Here is a 24215-nt window from a genome sequence, read left to right on the forward strand (position 1 = left end):
TTAATGTTAGGATTACATTATTCTTAGTTTAGTGGCATGTGTGGATGTGTGTCACAGTACCTGTAAGCAGTGGTAATTACACCTCCCTTAAACTAAAGCATGAAATTTAAGACAATGTATGAGTCATATATTGATTTGATATTGATTTTTGCTGGAGCAGGATTTGGCTCTATATAAATAAAACTGACTTGACTTGACTATGTTTGATACTAAGTTCACTGGAGTTTAGGTAAGATACATACACACACACACACAATAAAAACATACCCATATATCCACAGAGAAATGTGTACAATAAAGAAAAGTGTCAAACGTATGCTAATGTAAATGTGAGTCTGAATGCCAATGCCTTTGAGTGACAAGATAAACAATAACAAACAGATCCGCGCACTGCTCAGCAGTCCTCTCACTTTATTTTCTTCCGAGCTGACAAGCGTTTACAGTGTGCTGTGGTTGTGTATTCGATGAGACTGATACAGAACAATGATTCAGACATGCGAGATGAAGGGGAGAGCGAGGAAGAGGGATGGAGGCAAGATTCAGAGTCATTTCTTCACAGGATGAAACAAGATGTCAAAAAAGACAAGGTGCAGCAGAACAAACAGTGCAGGAAATAACTGAGCTTGTGTCCAGCTGAACCACATGGCAGTGAACACTTTTGGGTACTAAAACAAATTACACATTGAGTACACAGCAAATTTCCCAGTGTTGACTTTTTAGTGGCTTTGAGGTTACTGGTGTGAGGTATTAATTGGTGAAGGGTCAGCTCACACAAGTATTAAATTAACACTTGTGGTTGTGCAATGTAACACCACGCAAAGGCCACTGGAAACATCAAGTATTACAAACTAGTGTGTGTACAAATAACACATCATAAGAGATTGTCATGGCATCACCATAAGAGCTTCGTCACCTCTAGCATCAATGGTCAAAAAGACAAATTCCTAGAGCATTCCTATCTGGCGTAACATTCAGTGCTTTGAGTGAGTTGTACAAAAAGCGCTTTAGAAACAGTGATATGTATGAATTACTGGCTATAGCATCAGTTGGCGTCTGATTGTGCACCATTAGTATGTTGCGTTTCATGACATGGTGCACATGGCGCTCTTGGAGCAGCGGGAGTCACAGGAGCTGTCGTGGGACTCCATGATGGATTCTCTACTGTTGGACTCAGGCGAGTCCAGTTCCAGGAGAGGATCCTGGAGACCGTCCTGCAAAGCGTCCTTATAGTGGGACTGGGGAAGAAACAGGTCAATTTATCACAAAAAGACACTAGTAGGTAATGACAACATCAAATCAATCAGGGTTTTAAATATATTTGTGTCATTAAAAGTGTTTATTCACCTACCAAATTACTTGAATTTTGATAGAATCAGTTAGAGGCAGTTCTGGCACCAGATATTCCCTCTCACCTTATGAACAGACATCTCCTCCACCCGGCACTCCTCCATCGACTCCTCCAGAGAATGGCCTGAAATCTCCATCTTTATACGGTGAGAACGAATGGACTTGACATCATCCTCGTCCTCCCCTGCAACCAGTGGGAAAACCTAGAGGCAAAAATAGAAGAACTCACAGAATCAGAAATGGCGATGATAGCAATGAAGCAAACAAGAGTGTGTGCCAGCCAAGCGTGACTGTCTCGGCTATATTCGCACCAGTCCCTCCTCATCCCCTGTGGCCTCAGGTGCTGAGATGGTGGCCTTGCTGATGGCTTTGCTGATGGTCTGGGTCTCAAACTGAGGACATGCCGCTTGAGCATTCCCATCTTTGTCCCTCTTTCCTTTAAGCCAGTAGGTCTCAATCTCAACGTTCCCCTAAAGGATGGACGGATGGAAGAAAGAGGTAAATAAAGGATATAAAGATGACTAACATATGCACAAATATTCAAAGACATGTGCTCATAGGCACAATTTCTTTTATGTGGGGGAGTAAAAAGGCAGATGGCGAATTTTCAATAGTCAAAAGTCCCTGATGAAAAATGGCTGCTCTCTAAAGATTGGCAACTGTAATCAGCTGCCTCGGAAACCTTCGGGAGTCACTTTGCTGGCACTATCACTGAATGTACAGGCTCAAAGTCAGACCCGCTGATAAAATAGACTGGCAAATCAACAAGCAAGCTGCAATTACCAGCTCTGAATACTAAGTGTGCTGGATCCCCAGAGCCAAAACATTGTGAGTTATTATTATTTTATATTTCTTTAAAATCCAGTTGCTGATCCTCCCCTGACACCAGTTACACTCTCAGTGTTGGATCCCAGGAAGGTTGTAGCGTGCAGAAAACATGTATGTCCTCTTAAGTGATCATCACTGTGTGTTACTCATATGTCCTCCAACAAGTAATTAGCGCTTTACTTTTTTTTTATAGTAGCTGAGGAAATGCATTCAATGTGGTGGGTGCTAGTTGCTGTGGTGACAGTCTTGACCCCTGACCTTAATAGTAATGATGCCCCTCCTTTCAAAAATGAAATGACTTCCTTTCAGGTGCTCGTAAGTGGCACTGCTGAGCTGGATGTGCATCTCCTGATTGAGACAGAGAGTGACCAGTCACAAAATCACAGAAAAAAACTGATGCATTACTTCAAAAGTGATATTTACACATTATAACATGTTTTTAAGCATTATTTTCTTTCTCAATCTTCCGTACCTTTCCGTTGCTCTCCATGGCAGACGCAGTGTGGACTGTGTCCCCATGTAAACCGTAACGCGGCATCTTATGTCCTACCACGCCTGCGACGACCATCCCAGAGTGGATGCCTGAAACCGGAACAAAAGGTCAGTTCACTCAGTCAAACACTGACATAAACACTCAAACACACACATTCAACCCACCAACACGGATTTGTATGTTGTTGCCGTTTGAGGGGTCTTTCAGGTGATCGATGGAGCGCACCATGTCCAAGGCCATGTCACAAATGTTATGAGCGTGATACTTGGTCTTCTCGGGAGCCCCGGCTACCACCATATAGGCATCTCCAATGGTCTCAACCTGGAAAGGAGAGAGGCAGCAGTTCTTACACAGCAGCACCTATGCTGTATATAAAGTACATTACACAGAGAAAAAAAAAAAACAGATGCAAACCTTGAAGACTCGGTGCTTCTCACTGAGTGTGTCAAACAGAGTGTACATGGTGTTTAGCATGGAGACCACCTGCATTGGAGTAATGTGGCTGCAAATGCGGGTGAACCCAACCACATCACTGAAAAGAATGGTAACATCTGGGAACACCTGGGAGAGAGGAAGGAAGTTGATTCACTGCAAACACACACACACACAGTTGAAGGAAGCATATTTTAGTGTATGCATTGTTGTGCACCATCAGCAGGCTGCTCCAACTCAAACTGAATTTCACTACAACAAGAAGTTTCCAGTGTGCCTCATATGCTCCAGCATGCCCAGGCAAGCAGTAAGAAATCCAAGGATTTATATGAATATGTGTGTGTGTGTGTGTGTGTGTGTGTGTGTGTGTGTGTGTGTGTGTGTGTGTGAAGTAAGCCTCAAGCCTTAGTTTGTAAGAGGTGATGGGTGCTGCTTTTTTAGAGCCAAAAACAAGATAGTGCTTGGGTGTATATGAGTTAAACAGAAGAAAATGTTAAAGCACTGAAGCAGTTGTTTCTATTGTTTTTGACATGAACCATGGTTGGTGTTGTCAAGATTGGTGCTTTTCTTTTGTTTAATATTTTTAAGGTATTTTTACAGGTATATAAGGTAATGCCCATTATATAGATGAAAGTAGAGAAATAACATGAAATGAGTGAAGAAAGAGATGCAACATGTTCCTGGCAGATTGTTCTACTTTGGATTGTTTTATTGAGACGTACTGTCTTTGGCAAAACACATATTCTTTTCTCTGCTCTCCAATCCTGACCTCACAAGTGTTTACAGCCGGTTCTCCTTTGCGCAACCTTTTTGCCACCGGCTTGGGAATCATCCTGTACAAAAGGTCATCAGTCTTCTTCATCTCGTAGTCCAACATTTTCATGCTCTCCTCTAGTTTACTGGACTTCTTTTGCTCCTGCATTCTCAACAAGGAACAGGGACAGAAAAACACTGTAAGTTTGAATTTGTTTCTTTCATCTCAGGCGGTAGGTGTTCTGGGGCTGCTAGACTGAAAGAAGGGCTTCAGAGCGATTTTGCATAATGCAGAGTGACAAGTGAGCTGATCACACATATAGAATTAAGCAGCACGTTGGTGCAGTGAACCTGTATGAGAGCTCTCTTCAGCTCCTCTGACTGCTGCGTGCCTGCCAGCACCAGGTCTCTGCTGGAGTCGTGCATGCTCAGGTCATTGATGTACAGGCCGGTCTTAAACATAGCACTCAGACTCTCCATCCTACACACACACACACACACACACAGAGTTAAAGAGAGAGCAAGGAGAGGACAGAGACAATGATAACATTAATAATATGTACTATAATAATTACAGATTCATTTTAGTAACAAGAGCAGTGTCTATAAAACTGGGGAACAAAAATATATTTTTACTATTCTACAGTATAAACAATGTAAGAGGCGTGATATGGCATTTACATTTCAGTAATTTTGTCAATACAGACATAAGGGCTTCAGCTTGCAAATCAAAATGTTTTAGAAGAGGAGGGAGATGTTTTGGTAATGTACTCTGTGGAAAACACTCTCAGTTGCAAATGGGTTCCCATTAGGCTCACAAGAGCTGCACTGTCTGATTACAAGCTAATTAGCAGCTCATTTCATGCATGGTAAGTGCTGTTAGAATGGGCCCCTGATTTGATTCACTGCCCAGGCTTTTATTTCCAGCCTCGTAATTCAGTTTAGCGCTAGTTGCTTTTTTCAATGTTTTACTTTTCAACTGCAGCTTTTTCATAAAGATCTTTGTCTAAGTGTGTATATGTGTGTGTGTGTGTGTGAGTGTGTGTAGGTCTTACACAGGGGTTCCCAGGAAAATGATGGACTCCCACTCTGGCATGTATCTCATTTGTCCTTTTAGTTTCAGGCAGCGGCTCCCATCGCCCCAGCTCTCCATGGCATTAGCGCTGTTACCGTCTAAAAGAGGAGCACAATCAAACCAAACCAACGAGACAAACATTTTAGAGATGAGTTTCAGGTTGAATTTCAGCTTTAGATAATAACTCCACTGTGTTAACAATGTCATCCTAATGAATTTCTTTTGTAGTTTAATATATCTGTGTCTTTAGTAGGTTTTTTTTGGCAGCCTGACTGGTTTAGTGTCTGTATGCTCAGGTTTTATATATGTCTTTTTAGATAATAACAGAGAGGTCATGACCTTTGTAATCATCTCCAATGATGGACTGGAAAGCCATGAGCTCCACATCTACGTCAGCAGAGCGATTGGCATTTTCATAGTCAGAATCTGTGGGAAACAGGGTAAACTATCAGAGCCATAAACACACATATTCACACCCTCCACCCATGACAACCGACAGTTGGGATCAGCTCCACTGAATTCAATCAATTTAAGTTGAATTAAGGCATCAAACAATTCAATTTCAGCAACTGTGGCACCTCCTAAACTCTCTTCTTCAATTTAACACCACTTTCAAGGTTAAATGTTCATGTTCAAGCTCTCACATAACAACGGACACCCATTTTGCTGCGCACCTGCTCTGTTCCTTATCTAATGAAACTGAAATTGAGCGTGTCTCTTACAAGTGACTGCAGTGAAATTGATCTGACCACAAGCCAGCGAGTCCTCGCCCACAAGACACACACCCCTGAGAGTGTTTACATGGCTCCCACTCTTACTCTGGACTCGGTTGTGGAGGTTCCTCTCTCTCTTCACAGGCTCCTTGGACATGATCTCAAACAGGTTGTTGGGGTGGGAGATAATCTGTGAATTTTGTTCCACAAATCTTAATAGCTGATCTTTTACATTAGATTCATTGTTGTTTATTGCAAATTACTGAGGCCTTAATTGCACTGAAGCCTGGTGTGAAATGAGTACATGTGAAGTCTCACCATGTTCCAGGTGAACTCCACTAGGGGGCGAGCCAGCAAGAAGGCATCGTTGATCTTCTTTCCATCCAGATCAGGGAAGACTGTGGCTAGGCCTGAGCCTACATTGTGCACCACCATGTCCTAAAGAATCAGAGAATCACCAGGATTGTTCTTTTACTTAATTTATTAACTGCCCATGATGAATTTACGAACGCAACTCAGAACTATTACCTGTCTGAAGACGATGTTAAAGGGGAACACCTCAAAGAAGAAGTCTGAGGTAATTGGCAGAATCTCCTGCTCTTCCTCATCCTCCTTCATGATGTAGCGGTAAGCCGAGTTGTCAAAGTTCAGCCTGCACGGACGCACAGATAAATTTGTTTTCTAAAGTTTAAAGTTGAGTATAAAGGAGCTGTGCCCACCTGTGTGTGTATGTGTGTTTGTGTACCTCATGGTGACATGAGAGTAGTCTCCCACCATCTGCTCAGACAGCACCTCCACATGGATGTCTGTGTCGTAGAACTGCTTCCCCATCTGCCTCAGCTGACCCATGGCGTAGTGCAGGTAGCCCTTGCGTTTACTCCTGCAGGTCACAGAGATTAATGGCACACCTTTCAGTCTCCCACTACTTTTATGTTTGATGCCTGATAGTCTATCAACAAATTCTCAGACCTGTAGTGGAGGGTGACTCCAGTGGCAGACTCCTCCTGGCAGAAGAAGGTTGGGGGCTGCACTTTGGGGTAGCTGAAGCGCAGGTATTCATGAAGGTTGTCCAGGCCATTGACAAAGTCACGTACATGACGGCCCAGCACCTGAATTCAGAGACAGAAGGTGGCAGTTCATGTCTTCCCTACTTGTAATAAGTTTTATATTATAATATTCTTAAAGTGACACTCCAACGTGACACAAAAAGGTACATTTACTCATCATGGGATGTAAGTTGTCAAAACTGTTGTAAAATGTCTCCTGTGACACAGGAAGTTAACTCTGCGAAAATAATCTCAGTGTGGGTTTGGAGACTTTAAATTCAACACGTCTATGATCCACAATTTAGGGAGCTTAACAAACACTAGAGAATAAAAATCTGAATGTCTTGCCCTCTGCTTGACTGTTCTTTTTGTAATCTGTCCTTTGTGAGTTCCCCGAACTGCACCCAAATGGTGCAATACTAAATCACTGGACTCTCCCTTTAAAAATATTTTTACATCTATTTTGCCAGAAAATCACTGACTGCATTATGTTACTCAAATTCTCAATTCATAATTCCCCAAAACAGCTCTGCAGAAACATTCAAAATAGCTATTTTTCTATCAATAAGGGCTGGACAGAAATTACCCCAAAACCAGGGTTAATAATACACCAAACTACAATGTGTGCATGGATTATTATGTTGGATTATTGCATCCTGTATTCTATTGATAACCCCTGATTTTAGAAAATGTGCAAAATCTTAATGGTTGTAATTTTGTGTGACATAATTTTCTACTGACTTTAATAGAATTTAATTGAATCAGTTACAATTATTTCTTCATTTGTGTAAAGACTACATAAAAACCCTTTAATCACAATAATCCTTTTAGACTACAACGACAAGGATAAAAGATTTAGTTTTGAACAGTATAGAGTATATAAGATACTCTGTCAAACATTACCATAGCACAGTGGTAGTATTTAAGATACATAGTTCTGTGAGCGTTAAGTTATTCTCTCACATATCTTGTACAAGACAGCAGAGTTTTGACAGTTTCGAGTCTGAGATTTTTTCTCACCTTGAGGATCCTGTCATAGCCATATTTCCCTACAAATCCCAGGAAGTAGACACCCCAGGAGTTCATCAGTTCATTGTAGGGTGTGCCTGTCACTCCACTGGCTGCCTTTGCAATACGGGGAATCACACTCTCACTATACACCTGCAGGTGCACATATACAGACTTTAGTGTCTCTAGAAAAACACATTTTTTGATTGAAAAGTTCTCGACAAAAGCAGACACAGTGACAGAGAAAACTTGACTGCAGTTGACATGAATGATCAAAAACAGGACACATTTATTACTATTCTACTCGTGTGTACAGTATCATGTAGAATTATTTGTTTCAGAAATACCTGGTGGGTGACAAAGGAGTGTAACCTGACATCAGCTCTCTCTCTGACCAGCTTCCACACATCGTCTCCATACGACTCCTTGATGAAGTCATGAAGACTCTCACACAGCAGTCCATACATAATGTCTCTCTCAGGATTGAAGCTCAAACTGAGCGCTGGCAAGACAGCTCCCCAACTGATTGACTTCCAACAGTCCTCCCAAAAGCACCTGCAAGCAAATAAGAAAAGTTCAGAATGATGACTTTTTCAGCACTGCAAGCTGAATTTTAATGCTTTTAGCTCTCAGCACGAAGTTATAAAAAACATAGTGATACTTTTGCTTTCTCCTGCCCTCAAGTACACCTGTGGAGCTTTGAATTTCCTCAGACAAACCAGCCAAATAAGGTTTGGGAAACAGTTTTAAAGGTGCTCTAATTACACAAGCCCTTGTGTTTGAATGGGCATCTATTGTTCCTGTGTCAGCTGTCAGCTCCTGGTGGCTGTTCACCTCTCTCATTGTGACATGAACACACCATGGAGGCCACCTTTCAAATGCAGATGACACCTGTCACTGGAATTTGTCCTTTATTCTTGCTATTGTTCTTGCAAGAAAAACACTTCAAATCGCTGAATTATTAATAGACACTGAAAATTATTTATAATTGTATTTATAATTATAAGCTAAGTCTGAATAAACTGGCAGTACATAGATTGATTCTAATTACTAAAGCTCTGTGTGATACAGAGACAACAAAAGTGTTAAAAGGAAGCTACTCACCTACTCTGGTTTCTCTTTATAAATATTGCTTTTTGTACTCAACAACTGTTAAACTTATATAGTGTGTCTGCAGATGATTTTCTGTGACTCAGAATGACTCCACATTTTCTTTCTGAGGCTGGGAGGCTCCCCACTAGGGGATAGGGGTATTGTGGAGCAGGGCAGGTGCAAAATCGATATCCAATCTCAACAGGGATAAAGAAAATGTTTTTTTTCCTCCGGGCTTCCGCTGAGCTCAATGAATCAATTTGTGGGGGGAAAAAAGCTGCTCGATAAAGACTAACTTGAGTCCAAAAAGGGCAACCAAATATAAAGTTAAAGGGCATCACATCTAGTGTGACACAAAGTGTTGGTTTATGAAATCACAACTGGAGTTTCTCAGCAGTTGGTAAGCTGGTGGATGAAAAAATTCAACAATGGCAAAAAGATTTTTATTGTTATTTATGACAATCTGTCTGACAAGTGTGTAATAAGAGACATGTAGAATGGCCATAACTCACAGCAGTGTGAAAGAAAAGGACATTAAAGGTCCAAAATGGAAGAGCAAACTGCCAAAGAGTTTAACCTTTGACCCTACACTGGAAAACGGAATCACAACCTTTGATCGCAGTGACCCCATCAATTTACAGCTGCTCCTGTAAAACTGTCTGTGCGTGGGAAACACATTGTATTTGTAAATGAGCGTGTATATCACAGTAGTTGTATAGTGTTCTACAGAAGACAGAAAAGAGAAAATAGAAGTTGAAATTGTGTTTGTGTGTATTTTTGCAGAAGAGAGGTTGAATGCTTGGCCTCTCTGGGAGCTCAGTGTCACTGTCTAGTCAGCAGCTGTTATTATGCATACACACACACACACGCACACGCACTCACAGGGTATCAGATTTTTATTATCAAAGAGGCTTGAGGTCAAGATGTAAATCTTTATACTTGCCCCTTCCCCCTAATCACCATTTCATTACCCCCCCTCCTCCTTCAACACTCCCCCCGTCCATCCTCACTCTCTTTACCCCCCTGCTAAAATAACCCAGTGAGGTAAGTACTCAAGGAATCCTGGGATGAGTTTTATACAGACTGTTCCTTCTCTGCTAAGGAGTGTGGAAGCATCCCAGCTCCAGTGCAGGATAAACCACACAGCCATCCGGACCGGCTCCGACACCGGACATACAGACAGACAGGCAGCACACACAGGTGAGGACTGAGGTGAGGTGAGTAGTGACACAGGATTACTATTGCAACAACACATCATCAGCAGGGGGGAAATAACCTTTCTCATGATGGTTTAAACCTAAAGGAGAACAAGATAAATGTAGAAGATCTTTTAAACAAATGGTAAAGATGGAACAGATGAAATCATACATTTCTATGATGATCTGTGATGCTGCTTTAATTCATCATTATGCACCATGGATTGCCTGCAATGTGAAACTTTTGATCTTCTAATACGTGAAGTTATTGACAATAAGAGGATTAACAACATAAGAAGCATTTTAATTTTAGGAACATAATTAAAATATAAGTAAGGAGATTGCTAGAAGTTTTTTTTTCTTACTTTTACCACAAAATCATAAGTCATTTAGAAGCAATTTGCAGTAATAGATTATATGTTGTATGAAAATGTCTGTGTCTATCAGAGGACAAAGATGATGATGATGCAATCTGGCCTGGATGACACGGCTAAGCTGAGGATGTTGCAGGCTAAGGCTCTGTCTAAGGAGGTCAGAGGAGGTGAGTCTGGATGTATTGAACTGACACACATACACAATACTTGGAAGTAAAATTACACACATATTGGTTTATATATTACGTCAGCAACTTGTGTGTGTTTACACCCACGTTCAGACTGTTACAGTGTGTGATTACATCCGTGTCTGTCAGATGTAATTGAGACAAACATTAAAGTGTGTTAGTCCACATGCAGTATGGCACACCCAAATCCCAGGAGTGCTTGTGTGTTGATGAAATTCTCCAAACGTTCCAGCAGGGACCATCCCATTTGCACTGTTTGTTTTCCAGCGCTGCCCGCCAGCTAGGCTTTGAAACCGAGTCCCCTAAACTCAGCAAAATGTGACTCCCACCAGTGAATTTAACACAGGCCGATCAAAGGCAGCTCCTCGAGGGTGGCACATGCACAGATTCCTCCAAACACTTATCGTGTGTGAGAAAGAGGGCCATCCGCTTTCACATGAGTCTTTCATCCAAAGATCCTATTTATATGCCCAGTTACCCATGCAACCCTGGACCACAACAAACATTACACACCCTTTGACATCATCAAGAGACTATTTCAGGCCTTCCACTGTGCCGTGATATAACATGAGCAGAGACCCTGAGCAAAAAGCTGTGTGGATTCCAACTTAGTGATGCTCCACAGTTTTGCTTTTTTAAATCGGTGCCCCTCAGCTGTTTGAGTCGACAGAAACAAGAAGATCAGAGGAGACATTATGATTTGCCAAAGGTCCTTATTAGTCTGTGTTACTTTCTTCTCTTTCCAAATGTCTGGAAGTTGCTGCTATCATTGCCTTTCCTCTCACGATTAAATGTCATGATGTATTTATGCAGGGTTAGAGTCAGCTCATGTCGTGCCACACAACAGGAATAGTCAATGAACAAACCGGGGGCAAATAGATTTCACTATTCAAATGCTGCAATTTGGAACATGCATAGCAATATTCAGTGGAATCACTAATTAAAGCACCTTCATTTCTATGTCATGTTGTGCCAGAGGGTCTGAACCTGGGGAAGAAGATGAGCGTTCCAAAAGACGTGATGATGGAGGAGCTCAATCTTCCATCTAATCGAGGCTCTCGCATGTTTCAGGAGAGACAGAAGAGGGTGGAAAGGTTCACACTGGAGAACGCTGCCAATGGTGCTTACAACACCATCAATGTAAGGCACCGACAGGGACGGCGCATAGCACACGGTGACTCATATGCAAAGCACTTAACTGCAACTTGAACAGACAAAATTATCAACATGTGGTCCTGACATGTAGTTTATGCCTAATAGCTGCTTGCTAGTGTACTGGATTTATCAAACAACTATAATTAATGGGCAACGAAGTTTGACCCTCCTAGGTGTCTGCTGTCTCATTTCTTAAACATCTTGCATGCTTTCTCTCGCCTTAATGAATGAGTGACACATTAAGAAAAACAAAACGACTCCTGTAAGAGGAGATGTTACAGGGTTACTTTGGTAATTTTTAGTATTGCCTCTTCATAAGGTTGGACCCATAAGAGACATACTTTTTCAACCCCTTTCTGCAGACCCCTTGGTGTGTTGATGCCGGCATCCAAACTTAGTTTATATGTGAAACAAGTCACTCATTAACCAGAACAAAGTATCATTCAAATGTGTGTCTCAGAATTATTAGCAACTCTTAAGCTGTGAATATGTGAAATTAGAAGTTTGTAAGTGTTGCTTTGTAATTAATAGAAGTATCTTCCAACCCCCCTTCTCTTTTCATTACAACTGAGTGCACCATGCTTAAATGGAGAGGATATTTAAAGGCATTTAAAAAACTCTATGATGGTTTTCTTTCACTACTAAACAAACATTTGCTATTATAGCAACAAGAAAAAGTGATTACACCCTGAATATATGCCAATAGAGTTTTTGAAATGTCTGCTAACTCATAAGGAGATAACCAGAAGATATTTTCAGCAGAAGAGGCCTGGATATTCTCCCATTTAGTTTCTAGCATGACTCAAGCCTCAGACACACTGGATCTTATGCTTCCCGTAATGCAATTCAATAGCATCTTTTATTAGACCTCTCCCTGCCTCCTAAATGCTGCCCACCTCTTGCAAACCCTCAATTTATAATGCAGGCTCTCTGTTAAAAAGTCTCAAGGTCAAGCTGAGATAACTCTGATTCCTCCCTCCAGAGCCACAGAGGACATTATGCAGCTGTTTTCACAAGCTGAGCAGTACTCCGTGATGAGTCAAGTGAAGTGAACTTCATGTCTAAAATCTGTGGAGTAAAGTATTTAGGGAGTAAATACATTCGCACGAATCTAACTGGGTTCACTTTCCCAGGCCCATCCAGAGGCCGTTCCTCCTCCGCAGATCATCCAAGAGCCACAGGGAGGAAAGGAGAACCAGGCTTTCTCCATCCCTGGTAAGCATAGCCTGGTCATGAACCTTCAGAAGACTGTAGCAAAGAAAGGCAGTCCTGATGTCCTCGCTCCAGGTAAATGTTAACACACAAGGACGTAGAAAGGATTGCCACAGACTGCCACAAGTCATAGGACTAGTTCACTGCAATGACAAACGCTTGAGCAACGCCAGTGCCTGGACAAAGCCGACGCTTGGGCAATGCATGGACACTGTGATCTGCTAGTATTCACCTTTTATATGGAAATGTGTGAGCAAATGAATTTGTGATATTGGGACCAGTGCCAGGGGAGTTGGCATTATGCAGAAAGCAATTATCTTTGCTTTTTGTGAGCATCTCTACTGAATGCTGTTGTGTGCTCGGCCTGACAGAAGGCACTGCTTACAGTGTGACTGACAGTGTGCTAAGCTCTGTTTATTATCTGGGATTCACACTGAGATCTAATTACTGTAGTTCCTATTGTTGATAGGAGTGACATCAAAGAGATTTATTTGCATTAGATTCTGTTTGTGCTTTGTTGGGGATTGCTTTTTTTTTGAGTTAATAGGTTTTGTAATTAGTTTCAAAAGCACAAGGATTATTCATTTTTCTCAACACAGGGGACTGAGTATTGCTTAGTTGGGATTTAAAGCATGAAATTAAAGTAACACTGCTTTCACCTTGCCAAGAGAGGTATAACCTTAGATTGAACCTTTTCTCTGTTAGGATATTCTGGTCCTCTGAAGGAAATTCCTCATGAGAAGTTCAACACAACAGTAATCCCCAAATCCTACTCTTCCCCTTGGAGGGAAGCTTTGGGAGACAGGGAAGAGCTCCTGGCTGTCCTCAGTAGCCAGCTGCCCCAGCTCCCACACAGACAACAGCCTGCCAACTACAGGTGCTTCAACAGGTAAAATCCTACCTTCATATCTGCACTTCCAGTTGAGGCTCAGTTCAACTAAATGAACTAGACGTGGCTAGAGAGTTTGGGGAAGATAGGATCAGTTTGTAGTTAGAGAAAATGACATGTTCACCCCAACTTAAATGATTTAATCCTGTTCTGTGGAAGCACATGTTTTCAGACCCACCCATCTTCAAATAGACCCCCAGATGACCTAACCATGTTATCCATCACAATCATCTCTTCCCTCGGCTCCACTCCATGTTTCCACAGTTTGAAAAATAATCCAGTCTCTGGCTTGCACCTCCTTGGACTGTAGCTGCGTGATGGCTATTTTGAACCCTGGTTCTTGAAAGATGATCCACCGGGTTTGCGAGCTTTTAATGCCCCAACACAAGACAGATTGCGCACGAAAGGGAATCACCTTTCTAATGGCACACAAGGAAGTGCATCACACCGGCGAGGCAGAACAAAGGTTAAACTCGGGCAGATGGAGAAATAGAGAATATATGAAAGCCAAACTCAGACTGTACTCATTTAGTCAGTCACTCGCTCTGCCAGCCAGTCTGGAACTTTACCCTCTGTGGAGGGATCTGTTTACACCCCAAAGATTATTATGAAATTATGAAGCCTTAATTAAATCTGAACTCAACTAATAGTTAGAGCAGCTATGCAAGTAGAAGAGGTTGAGTTCACTACTCAGTCATCCTGAATCCCCCAGTGGGCGTAGAGTTAAATGAGAGATGACCAGATATCATGTACCATCTGAAGGTTTTCCCCCTTTATGGGAAGGAGTGTGAGCCATGTGATACTTCTGCCAGGAACATGAAACACAATGCTTCCACCCTGCTTAGTAAGGACTTTTCTTTGTCTCTCAGATCTGCCATGCCATTCGGGGGCGGTATGGCCAGCAAGAGGGTGATCCCAGTGATTGGCTTTGAGGCAGTGGAAGCCCAAAACCTGCCCAGCATCGCTCTGGAAAACATGTGTCGACGGCCCAATTTCAACAGAGCACCCCGGGGATGGGGAGCTGATTACTCCCCAGAATCTAATGAACTATGAAAAAAAAAAAAGGGACTGATAAGCTAAAGACTGATATATGCTTGCTCCTCTCCTCCTACAAATGAAAGATCCATGTTTATCAGTAGATACTGCAGGGGAGAGGGAAAAGAAAAAAAAACACTCCTGCATGATATAGCAAGTGCTTTGCTACTGCTGAGTGGTTTGACCAGCTGAGGCTGACTCGGGATAATGGAATCAACAGTTCATTACCAGTCGAGTCCAGGCAGGACAACGCCGCCACAGGCCGCTCAGTCCTACCTATCCTTCCTTTGCTCTTAGCAGTATCTTATCCAATCGATGACCAGACTTCTTGTTGTGTTTTTCCAACCCCCCCCCCCCCCCCCCCAGTCTCCATCTGATTCTGTTCACACTATGGCTCTACATCTTTATCTCCCCTCATCAAGGTGCATGAATATTGATGAATAATGTACACTCTGAGATGATGAATGACAAAATTGAGTCACTTTAATGACAAGTGAAAACAACGTTCAAAGAAAGCCTTACAATAAACTAAGTCATTATGCTGTGGAATATTAAGATTGTGTCAATAAAAAATAAAAAAAAAAGAATGAACAGTTTTAAAAATCCCTCAGATTTCCCCTCCAAATGATACTTAAACAATGTGACAAATGCAAATTTCACCTTAAGTATACATTTTCATATGTACAATGGCTCCAGTTATAGGAACCCTTTATAACCATATGGCTCTGATCACATTGGCCAGTACTCATGTTTCAGGTCATTTACTATGTTAACGTCCGCTGTTTAGATGCTGTTCTAGCACTTTTATTACTGCAAGTGGTGACAAAGTCATCATGTAAGATCCTGGTTGTCGTCGTTCCAGACACAGATGGTGCTCGTTCAGTTCATTCGCTGCGCTGCAGGTGGCACAATAAATCTGATGTTATCCTGTATTTTCTACCAGAAGTGGTCTGCAGGTTTCAGGCTCTCCAACAGCATCTCAAGTGAAAGCACCGGACCAGGTCTGATGTAAGGAAAAAAATGACACCTAATCATAATAATGATTTCACTCTGGCAGCTAATCGCCATGGCGTGAGCCGTGTGCAGCATGAGCACCCATGCGCTGAGGATCCTGGGAGGGGTAGTGGATTTGACCTGGAGGTCTCATGCTCATGGGAGGGGGCATAGGTGGAGCCATAGGGCCCATGGGGTGGAACATCGGTGGGCCGAAACCTGGGGGAGCAAAAAAGGACAAAGACGATACAGCGTTATGTATCCTACACACCTTACTGCTACATGATAAATAAATTAAGTCTCAGCAGCTCTGAAAAAATTGGGCAGACATAATACCAGATTGTAGTTTCAATTTCCAAAATTAATCCAAGAATAAACTAATTAGAATTACATTTTACTTCATATTTGATACAATTCACTATGCACCGTACACGTCATACACATGTAAGCTGCATTTATTTAATTATGATTGTGATTTTACCTGGAGGAGGCGGGTTGATGCCTGGAGGTGGAGGCAGAGCAATGTTCATGACAGCAGGAGAGGTGCTAGGGTCCAGGTTGAAGTAGTTTGCAGGAGCCTCTTCATCAAGCGCTGGTGGTGGTGGTAGAGCTACAATACAATCAGAAACAGAATTGAATACAAACAAATAAATGTCCACAATAATTCCAATTTTGGTTTCCACTATCAATCCCAATAGGAATGACCAAAAAAAAAGATGTGAAAGAGTCGACACTTACTGATAGAATTTAGACATTAAATATTAAATTAGCTTGTAGTTCATCTTCAAAAAAAGCAGCAGTTGTAAGCATTTTTTTGATTTAATGACTAAATAATTACCTTTGCAAGACGAACGTTAAGTATTTTGTGAACTTTCTACGCTGTCACTCAGAGACTAACGTTAGCGGAGCAGCAAACTCGAGCAGTAACAAACCAGACCGGCTGACCGACACACACTGCAGCTTTAAACAACTTAAACCAACTCTGAGGTGAAGAGAATAACTCAGTGCTCAGTCTGTTTCACCTCAGACACCCTTTGCCCACTCAGCATGTTGGACAGAGATGTCTTTCCCCGGAGCTGACGGTGCAGCAGAGAGGCTGCTCTCCTCTGCTGGAGACATGACGTTAATAACAACACAGAGGAGCACTCCGCCTCCCCCTTAGTTTGTTATTCTCATACAGGCAGGAGACTGTAAGATGCTTTTAAATTAATTAGTTCATTAATTAAAGCAGCGCCAGTGAATGGTTTGGCACACAGTATAGTGGAGCAAGAGACTGAAAACGGTGCCCCCCTTTTCTTTTCATTCAATCAAGCATCAGTTTTGAATAGAGAGTTGATTCTGAATCGAATCTATCGTCATAGTATTAAATCAGGAGATAAGCATGTCGTCCCAGGCCTACAAGCTTTATTTTTCATATTTTTGTGTCATGTTGGTATAAAATTTCAATACCTATGGACACTTTTTTTCTGTCAAATCATTTTTTTCCACTTAAGCACACGACACTAAAAAGGTGCGCGCACAAACAATGGTCACTGCACCACGCATGTTCTCCAACCTTTGCCACCTTTGTCTCAAAAAAAAAAAACAGCGAAAACTGTGTTTAGTAGAGATGCACCGATACTGATATCAGATATCAGTCCAATACTGACTCAAATAGCTGGATCGGGTATCGGTGACAATGGACCAATGTGGTATCAGGTACCATTATTTTAATAAATAACAATTCAATACAATTATATCTATGTATTTATTTGTTACATTTTGTTTTACAAAGTTAGGAAAGCAAAGTTTAAGTCAAGCCTGATGTTGCCTTACACATAAAAGAATGATGCCAGTCTCTTCCACACAGTGAGGCTGACAGCTTATTAAACAAACTCGGTATCTGCTGATACCCAAAGACCAGGTATCAATATTGGGACTGAAAAAGTTGAGCGGTGCATCCCTATAGTTAGACAAAATAAGACTCACATGGCTATATCATTCTGCACACACACACACACACACACACACACACACACACACACACACACACACACACACACACTTCAACTCTTTGTGTGTTTGCAGACTTACCTCCAGGCAGCCCAGGTACAGGATCAAGTCTGGTACCCATCTCACTGACACCATCTTTAATGCCCTCCTTTCCTCTTGCTGCCTGAGACCTAAAAAGACAAACCATATTAGTTATATACAGTATATTAAACTACATCACTTACTTTGTCAAATACCACTGGATTGTGTACAGCAGCAGAATTGTGTCCAGGATAGAAAAGTGTCCTGCTGTTCTCAAATTCTGTAAAGTTAAACTCTTACTGTGTCGGTAATAATCATATTTCAAAAGCACAGCAATCAGTATTATAATTTGTGACTGTGACAGTAGCATTATTCCAGGTTATTACTTTCTGACACCACCTGGCATTTAATGAGAAAATTACTATAAATATTTCTATCTCCTCCTCACGGGCTCCACTTACTGCAGATATATGGAAGCTGACAATTTTCATCAGATGGCCAGAATGAGATTTTTTGGGTTGCATCCACATACTGAATGACTGCATGAGCTACTGATATGGATTCAGTGTTAGAAGGGGTCAGAGTGGTAACAGACACCCTAATGCTTAACTTACATCTTCTTGATCAGCTTCTTACCTTCCCCACTTGACAGTGAGCCTCCGTCCGTTGATGATAAGCTTGTTGAAGGACTTCTCGGCAGCCATTTCAGCCGACTGACGCGTAGCAAACTGGATGAAGGCGCACTGCTGCCTCTGGACTATGGTAATGGTACGAATCTCACCGAACTGGTAGAAGTGACTCCTGCGATAACAGAAATACGAGCTCAGATAACCTAAAAACACTTGAATCAAAGTTTCAAAATCGTAACAATGGCCACAGGTTATACGAGAGCTTGTGATGAAACACAAATCCTTACTTGAGATCTCCATCTGTGACAGTATCTCCCAGACCCCCTATGTAGAGGGTGGTGATGGACTTGTCCTCTGGTGGGTCCAGTCGGGGCATGGTCGAGGCCCGCTTCAGCAGCTTGTCAGCTACTGGATCATTGATACCATAATAACGGTCCTTTATGTTCTGGTCAGCAAGTGGATCATCGGGATCTGTGGGCTTCTCGTGTCTGTGAAACCACAAAGACAACTGTTCACACAGAGCCATAACATACAATTCAGATAATAAGCAGTAAGTATTTTGATACCACAGCACCAGGTTTGAGCCCTAATACACTGCAACAGTTTGCTGTTGTGTAAAGCACCACTCACCTATAGGGACACTCCTCCCCTCTCTTACACTCTCCCTTCACCCAGAAAGAGCAGATGTGCGGCCGGTTCCTCTTGTAGTACGGTGTTGTCCGAGCCAGTTTCAGCAACATATCGCTAGAGCTGGTAGCTTTACCTAGCTGGCCCACTGCCCGTGTGCCGTCAGAATTGGCTATCTGAGAACACAGAGGTCCAAACAGACATGAAGGACTGACGACAGGAAAATCCCAATCTTAGCAAGGATTATTATCAACTAGTTAGGGAGGTCCTGATTTGACTCAGCGAGATGTTACAGGTCAACCAAAACTCTAAAGTGCTGCTGATGGTTGAAATCTGCATTAAACACCAATACTTCTGTTCATTGCAGAGATGAAGACAGTCTGACCAAATCATGTCCAAACCTACGACACTACACGAAAATATTGTAAGAAATTCTTAAAGGAAAGTTGGAATACACGTTTTATTTTCTTAATAGAAGATTATTCAGCTATCAAACATATCTTAATTGCTTAACCAGTGTAAATGTAGGCACATTGTAGAGTAATGAGCACTGTCAGATCTATTATACAGCTAAAAGGAAGGTATAGTAAAAATTAAGATAGTAAAATAACTGGCTCACACTCTGTATCAACAAATATTCAATATTAAAAAACTCAGATAAGGGATGAAGAAACATGATCAGGACTTTTCAATAACTAGTGTAATGATCTGCATGCATCAATAAAAACAAATATACCTCTCTCTCCATGTTCTGTGTGTAGTACTCTTTGTTCACATCTGACTTAGGAACTTCGTCTTTGATAGCAAGACCAGTGTCTCGGACCTGGATGGGCAAACCTGTTAAACACAATATGTGACAGGGGGTTAAACTCAGATATATACTATATGCTGTGAGACATAAAACATATAGACAGGCCAAATCAGAAATAAACAGTTAAAGACTCACCGTACTCCAGGTCTAGCAAACATGTCTGACAAACATTCTTCATTTTACTGCATGTCTGACAGACCTCCGTCTTCTTGAAACGCATCCGTGTTCCCGGACACCAACGGAACACGGTAAAGGGTCGAGCACAGATCTAATGGGCAAAGAATGAAAAAAAAAAAAAAAAGTATTCTTACTTTAAACTGTGTTTGGTATGATCAAACTATGTTGTGTGCTGCATGATTATGATTTTAGGTATTTTACAAAACATACCTTGCATTCTTTCCCATATTTCTCCTTGGTCTGTAAAACAAAACATAGATAAATTAAATTAGAACCCACATACCAAATTATGTCAACTCAAATTCACAAAGACACTAATGTTCACTCACCATACGGATGTACGGGTTTTCTCCTAAACATGTCTGACACAGAATTGGAAAATCCTGAAAGACAAAGAGATGCTGATTTAGTAAAAACAAACAAACAAAAAAAGCACCATATCTGTCCATCATCTAACAGCACTCAGATATAAGTGTCTGAAGCTGTAACTTGACCTACAATCTCTGTTTTACTTTCTACTCTGGGCACCTTGATGAAGTTACAAGTGTGAATACACAGAATGTTATGGGACTTACTTTGCCATCTGTTGAAGGATGCTGTTTCAGTCCAAGTGCTAGCTGCTTAAAAATGACCCCACATTATCCCTCTGCGGTCTGAGACATTTTTTTTCCTATTACTGGTGCCTTGACTCTCTTAATAGATGAACATTTGTATAAATTCGGTGCTGTAAGTTACAAGCAAGTAATTGATATCTTTTTTCAGCATAAATTGGGCTATGTGAATATGTGTGCTGCAGTGATATCACATGACATATTATAAGAACAAGTGACGGCTCATAACGACTGAACAATGTGCTGCAGGACAGTTTTTAAAGTAAGTTGCTACATACATCCATTACAGAGATATTATTAAAAGTACCAACTGAGTGCTTTTGCAATGGTAGATGAATGATAAGACCCCAGAGGATGAATTCATCCTCCCCACAGCATCAGCCAAGCATCTAAATATAAGCGGCTCGTATGGCACAAATGTCAACTACATAGTCTAGGGTTGCCAAGTTTGTATTCTGGTGTCTTGATAAAACCAACATTGGCCAAAGGCCCGCTTGTGTCATAGCTCAAGAGAGGAAACTGATTTGTTGCCTTTTATAGTAGGGCCACAAAAATACAGTTGCTTCATGTGAAAATATTAAACTAAAGAGTAAGAATTGGTAAATATGTGAAAACTTCAATTTACCTAAAATACCGTTTGGATAAATAAATACATTCCCCACAACAATGACCAAGATGACTATCATGACAACTAGCACAGCTCAAGTAATTATCAGTAACACAAGGTGCGTCTACTGGGAATTATAAGGTGCCCTTTCGTAAATCCTCACTTGGACAGACGGCTTTTTGGATCAACATGTGGAACTCTTTACCTACAGAACTCAAAATAGACCATGATGGGATGAATTAAAACTCAAACTGAAACAGCTTTTAAAGAGGGATGAGTCATGTAGTCATGAGTCATCTGGTGCTTGTTATTTTATGAAACTTTTATAATATATTTGTTTGTGTTTTGTGTTGCTTTGTATTTTAAATGCCCATCTAGGAACAGGCATTGCAAACTACCTTAGGCTATAAATGCTGTTCATGATATATTCTTGTCCCTATACAAATAAATATTAAATATAATAAGACATGTCTCCTGAACTGAGAGATGTTAATAATACACACACACACCACTTTTCAAACACTTCATGAGTCAGAATATAAGCTAAAGACAATTGGACCTGTGCGGTTAGCCACATTTTTTTTCCTAGGATGGTGAAGTCATGACCCACCCGACTCTGTCTCTGATTGGTTAGTACTTGTTGCCTTTGTTGGTTGGGTTCACATGTCTATGGTTGGGTTGGTTAGGTTTAGGCGTGAGGAGTGAGATTGGTTAGCACAGACACAGACGCCGCAATTGGCCTGTTGCTATGATACATCTGTGAGCTGTGGTCTGACCTGGAGCACAAGGAAAGCTAAAATGATGGGGACAAAGACATAAAAGGCCATTTCCAAAATGTAAAAACTTTCTGCACATTTCATGTACATTAAATCATATTGTTTAAGGATGTCTCCACAAGTATTAACCAAGGAAAATAGGCCAAATCCATGTTTGACAAACGTGAATTTATAAATTTTTTATGACAATGAATTATTCTCAACCATGGAAGTCATTCAGTTCATGTACTATAAGCCTAACGTTGATGCACACTCCTCTCATGGGCATCTAGCAGCTCTTATAGCCCAACTATCGTGATTCTAAGTAACTGGAGACATTTTTTTCACTCCACGTAGATCTTAAACCCTTGAATATAAAAAAGAGTCATTAAAATCGGTAGAGAAATGTAAACGTAACAGTGCTTTTTATACAGAAAACCGCAGCTCCCAGGTTTACTAGTATTTGTTTACAGAGTCTTGCCCGGTCCAATATGGCGGCGGCGACGTTGACGTACGATCCAGCGGCCAATGCGGCGTCTACGTATATGTGTCTATGGGTAAGATTATAAGGGTGAGCCAATCAGAGGCAGAGTAAAGAGGGTCATGACTTCGCCATCCTAGGAAAAAAATATGGCGTCCGGTTAGCGGGCTCAGGTCTTTGCGTTTAGCTCCTAACTCAACTTTTAATACAAAACTCCGTCCAACACTGAAAAAATAACGAACTCAATAGTATGACAGAGCGGCTCGATTCCGTGTTTCCCAACTGTGACTTGAATTTGGTCGCTAGTTTCTTCACATCATTGTTGATGGCATTCTAGCGCTAGCATCATTAGCTTAGATAGCTAACACAACAATAACTACACGTTTAACCGCTAGATTTAAATAAGCCATGATTGTGAGAAAAATCTTGGATGTTTATCGCCCCTCGTTTGAAGCCCACTGACGACACTGCAAAGAAAAATTGTGATGTTATACGTACTAACACTGTAGTTAACGCGGATATGCGGAGACATGCTAAACAAGGTAGCAGCCATGCTTTAGCTGGGGGCTAACTAGCTATCTAGCAAACTGGCCCGGTTGGTGGCACTAAGCAGATTTTGTGATCATATTAACTCCTGGAATGTAACTGGAAATAAATGTGTTATAGTGAAAGTCTCTACGGTATGAAAAATTATGCCGATTAAACGTACCGCGTCTTCCCAGTTCTGTCTGTTGTAGGTGTTGGAGCCGAGTGATGTCGCCATTTTGCAGAGTGCGAGCCAAACGGGCCAAACAACCGGAGGTGTCAGACCACAATGCAACGCGCCAGAGAGCCACGTTTCACCTTAGGGTGTCGCCCTATTTCAAGATAATAATAATCAATATAATAATTTCACTTAGAAATAGAGACTTCTAGCATCTAATCTTTACAAAGACTTAAAGAGAGAAGAGATTGTGTGTGTGCATTAATGGAAAGTAAAGTATTTATCCAAATACTGTTGGCTACTTAAATTTAATGTTGAGGTACTTATACTGCACTTTATGTCAAACATAATTCAAGTCAAGTCAATTTTTATTTGTATTTGCAATATCACAAATGTTCCTCAGGGAGCTTTATAGTATGTACAGCAATACAACATCCTCTGTCTCGATTCGAATAAGGAAAAAGTCCCAAAAAAAACCCTTTAATGGGGAAAAAAATGGAAGAAAGCTCAGGAAGAGCAACAGAGGAGGGATCCCTCTCCCAGGAGGGACACATGTGCAATAGATGTTGTAGTACAAAGATGTGAATGCATCAATAATGCATAAATAATTTATTCAATAATATGATAATATAACTCTCGGAGACGGGCTATTCTGCATAATGAACAGGCCTCCTTTAATTTTTTTTTATACTTCACTCACCTATATTACCTCTGAATGTTTATTTTCTGCAAGTTTTCGATGCACATTCTCTTACAACAGAGTATTTTTTACATTGTGGAAATACTATTTTTTCTTGAGTTCAGAATCAGATTTATCTGCCAAGTAGCAAATACAAGGAATTCAATGTGGTCCAGATGTCAACAGAAATTAATGCAATAAACATGAATATTAAGCAATTAACATAACAGTGTAAGAAAGAGACAGTAAATTGCAAAGATTCTGTGTAGTGGGGGTGGACTGCATGCACATTG

The 24215-nt window shown here is 41.2% G+C and overlaps 3 protein-coding genes across 6 annotated transcripts; 1 reads left to right on the forward strand and 2 right to left on the reverse strand.

Annotated features, from left to right (window-relative positions):
- Positions 1-394: 394 nt before the first annotated feature.
- Positions 395-8567, reverse strand: LOC122990375 (soluble guanylate cyclase 88E-like). Its single transcript, XM_044363723.1, has 18 exons — positions 8043-8567; positions 7708-7848; positions 6611-6750; positions 6387-6521; positions 6170-6293; positions 5960-6079; positions 5747-5831; positions 5268-5354; positions 4909-5026; positions 4205-4334; positions 3870-4016; positions 3083-3229; positions 2833-2989; positions 2648-2757; positions 2434-2523; positions 1659-1817; positions 1413-1550; positions 395-1235 (listed from the first exon to the last, which is right to left on the reverse strand). Exons 1-18 carry the CDS (start codon positions 8160-8162, stop codon positions 1083-1085), a joined length of 2301 nt encoding a protein of 766 aa, XP_044219658.1. The 5' UTR covers positions 8163-8567; the 3' UTR covers positions 395-1082.
- A 1279-nt stretch (positions 8568-9846) lies between these two features.
- Positions 9847-15441, forward strand: myoz3a (myozenin 3a). Of its 4 annotated transcripts, none has more exons than XM_044363692.1 (6): positions 9847-9987; positions 10431-10524; positions 11522-11685; positions 12834-12915; positions 13618-13801; positions 14671-15441. In XM_044363692.1, the coding sequence occupies exons 2-6, from the start codon at positions 10440-10442 to the stop codon at positions 14852-14854; spliced, it is 699 nt and encodes a 232-aa protein (XP_044219627.1). In that variant the 5' UTR covers positions 9847-9987; positions 10431-10439; the 3' UTR covers positions 14855-15441. The 4 variants fall into 4 exon arrangements, with proteins under 4 accessions (XP_044219627.1, XP_044219626.1, XP_044219625.1 ...); XM_044363691.1 differs by having other exon boundaries at positions 9848-10004; positions 12834-12987; XM_044363690.1 differs by having other exon boundaries at positions 9849-9999; positions 12834-12987.
- Positions 15183-23395, reverse strand: rbm22 (RNA binding motif protein 22). Its single transcript, XM_044363687.1, has 11 exons — positions 23250-23395; positions 20416-20469; positions 20297-20326; positions 20045-20177; positions 19835-19935; positions 19102-19274; positions 18759-18959; positions 18479-18643; positions 17903-17991; positions 16311-16439; positions 15183-16048 (listed from the first exon to the last, which is right to left on the reverse strand). Exons 1-11 carry the CDS (start codon positions 23301-23303, stop codon positions 15894-15896), a joined length of 1284 nt encoding a protein of 427 aa, XP_044219622.1. The 5' UTR covers positions 23304-23395; the 3' UTR covers positions 15183-15893.
- Positions 23396-24215: the final 820 nt, after the last annotated feature.

This window comes from Thunnus albacares, chromosome 10 (genome assembly GCF_914725855.1).
Source record: "Thunnus albacares chromosome 10, fThuAlb1.1, whole genome shotgun sequence".
Lineage (NCBI taxonomy): Eukaryota > Metazoa > Chordata > Actinopteri > Scombriformes > Scombridae > Thunnus > Thunnus albacares.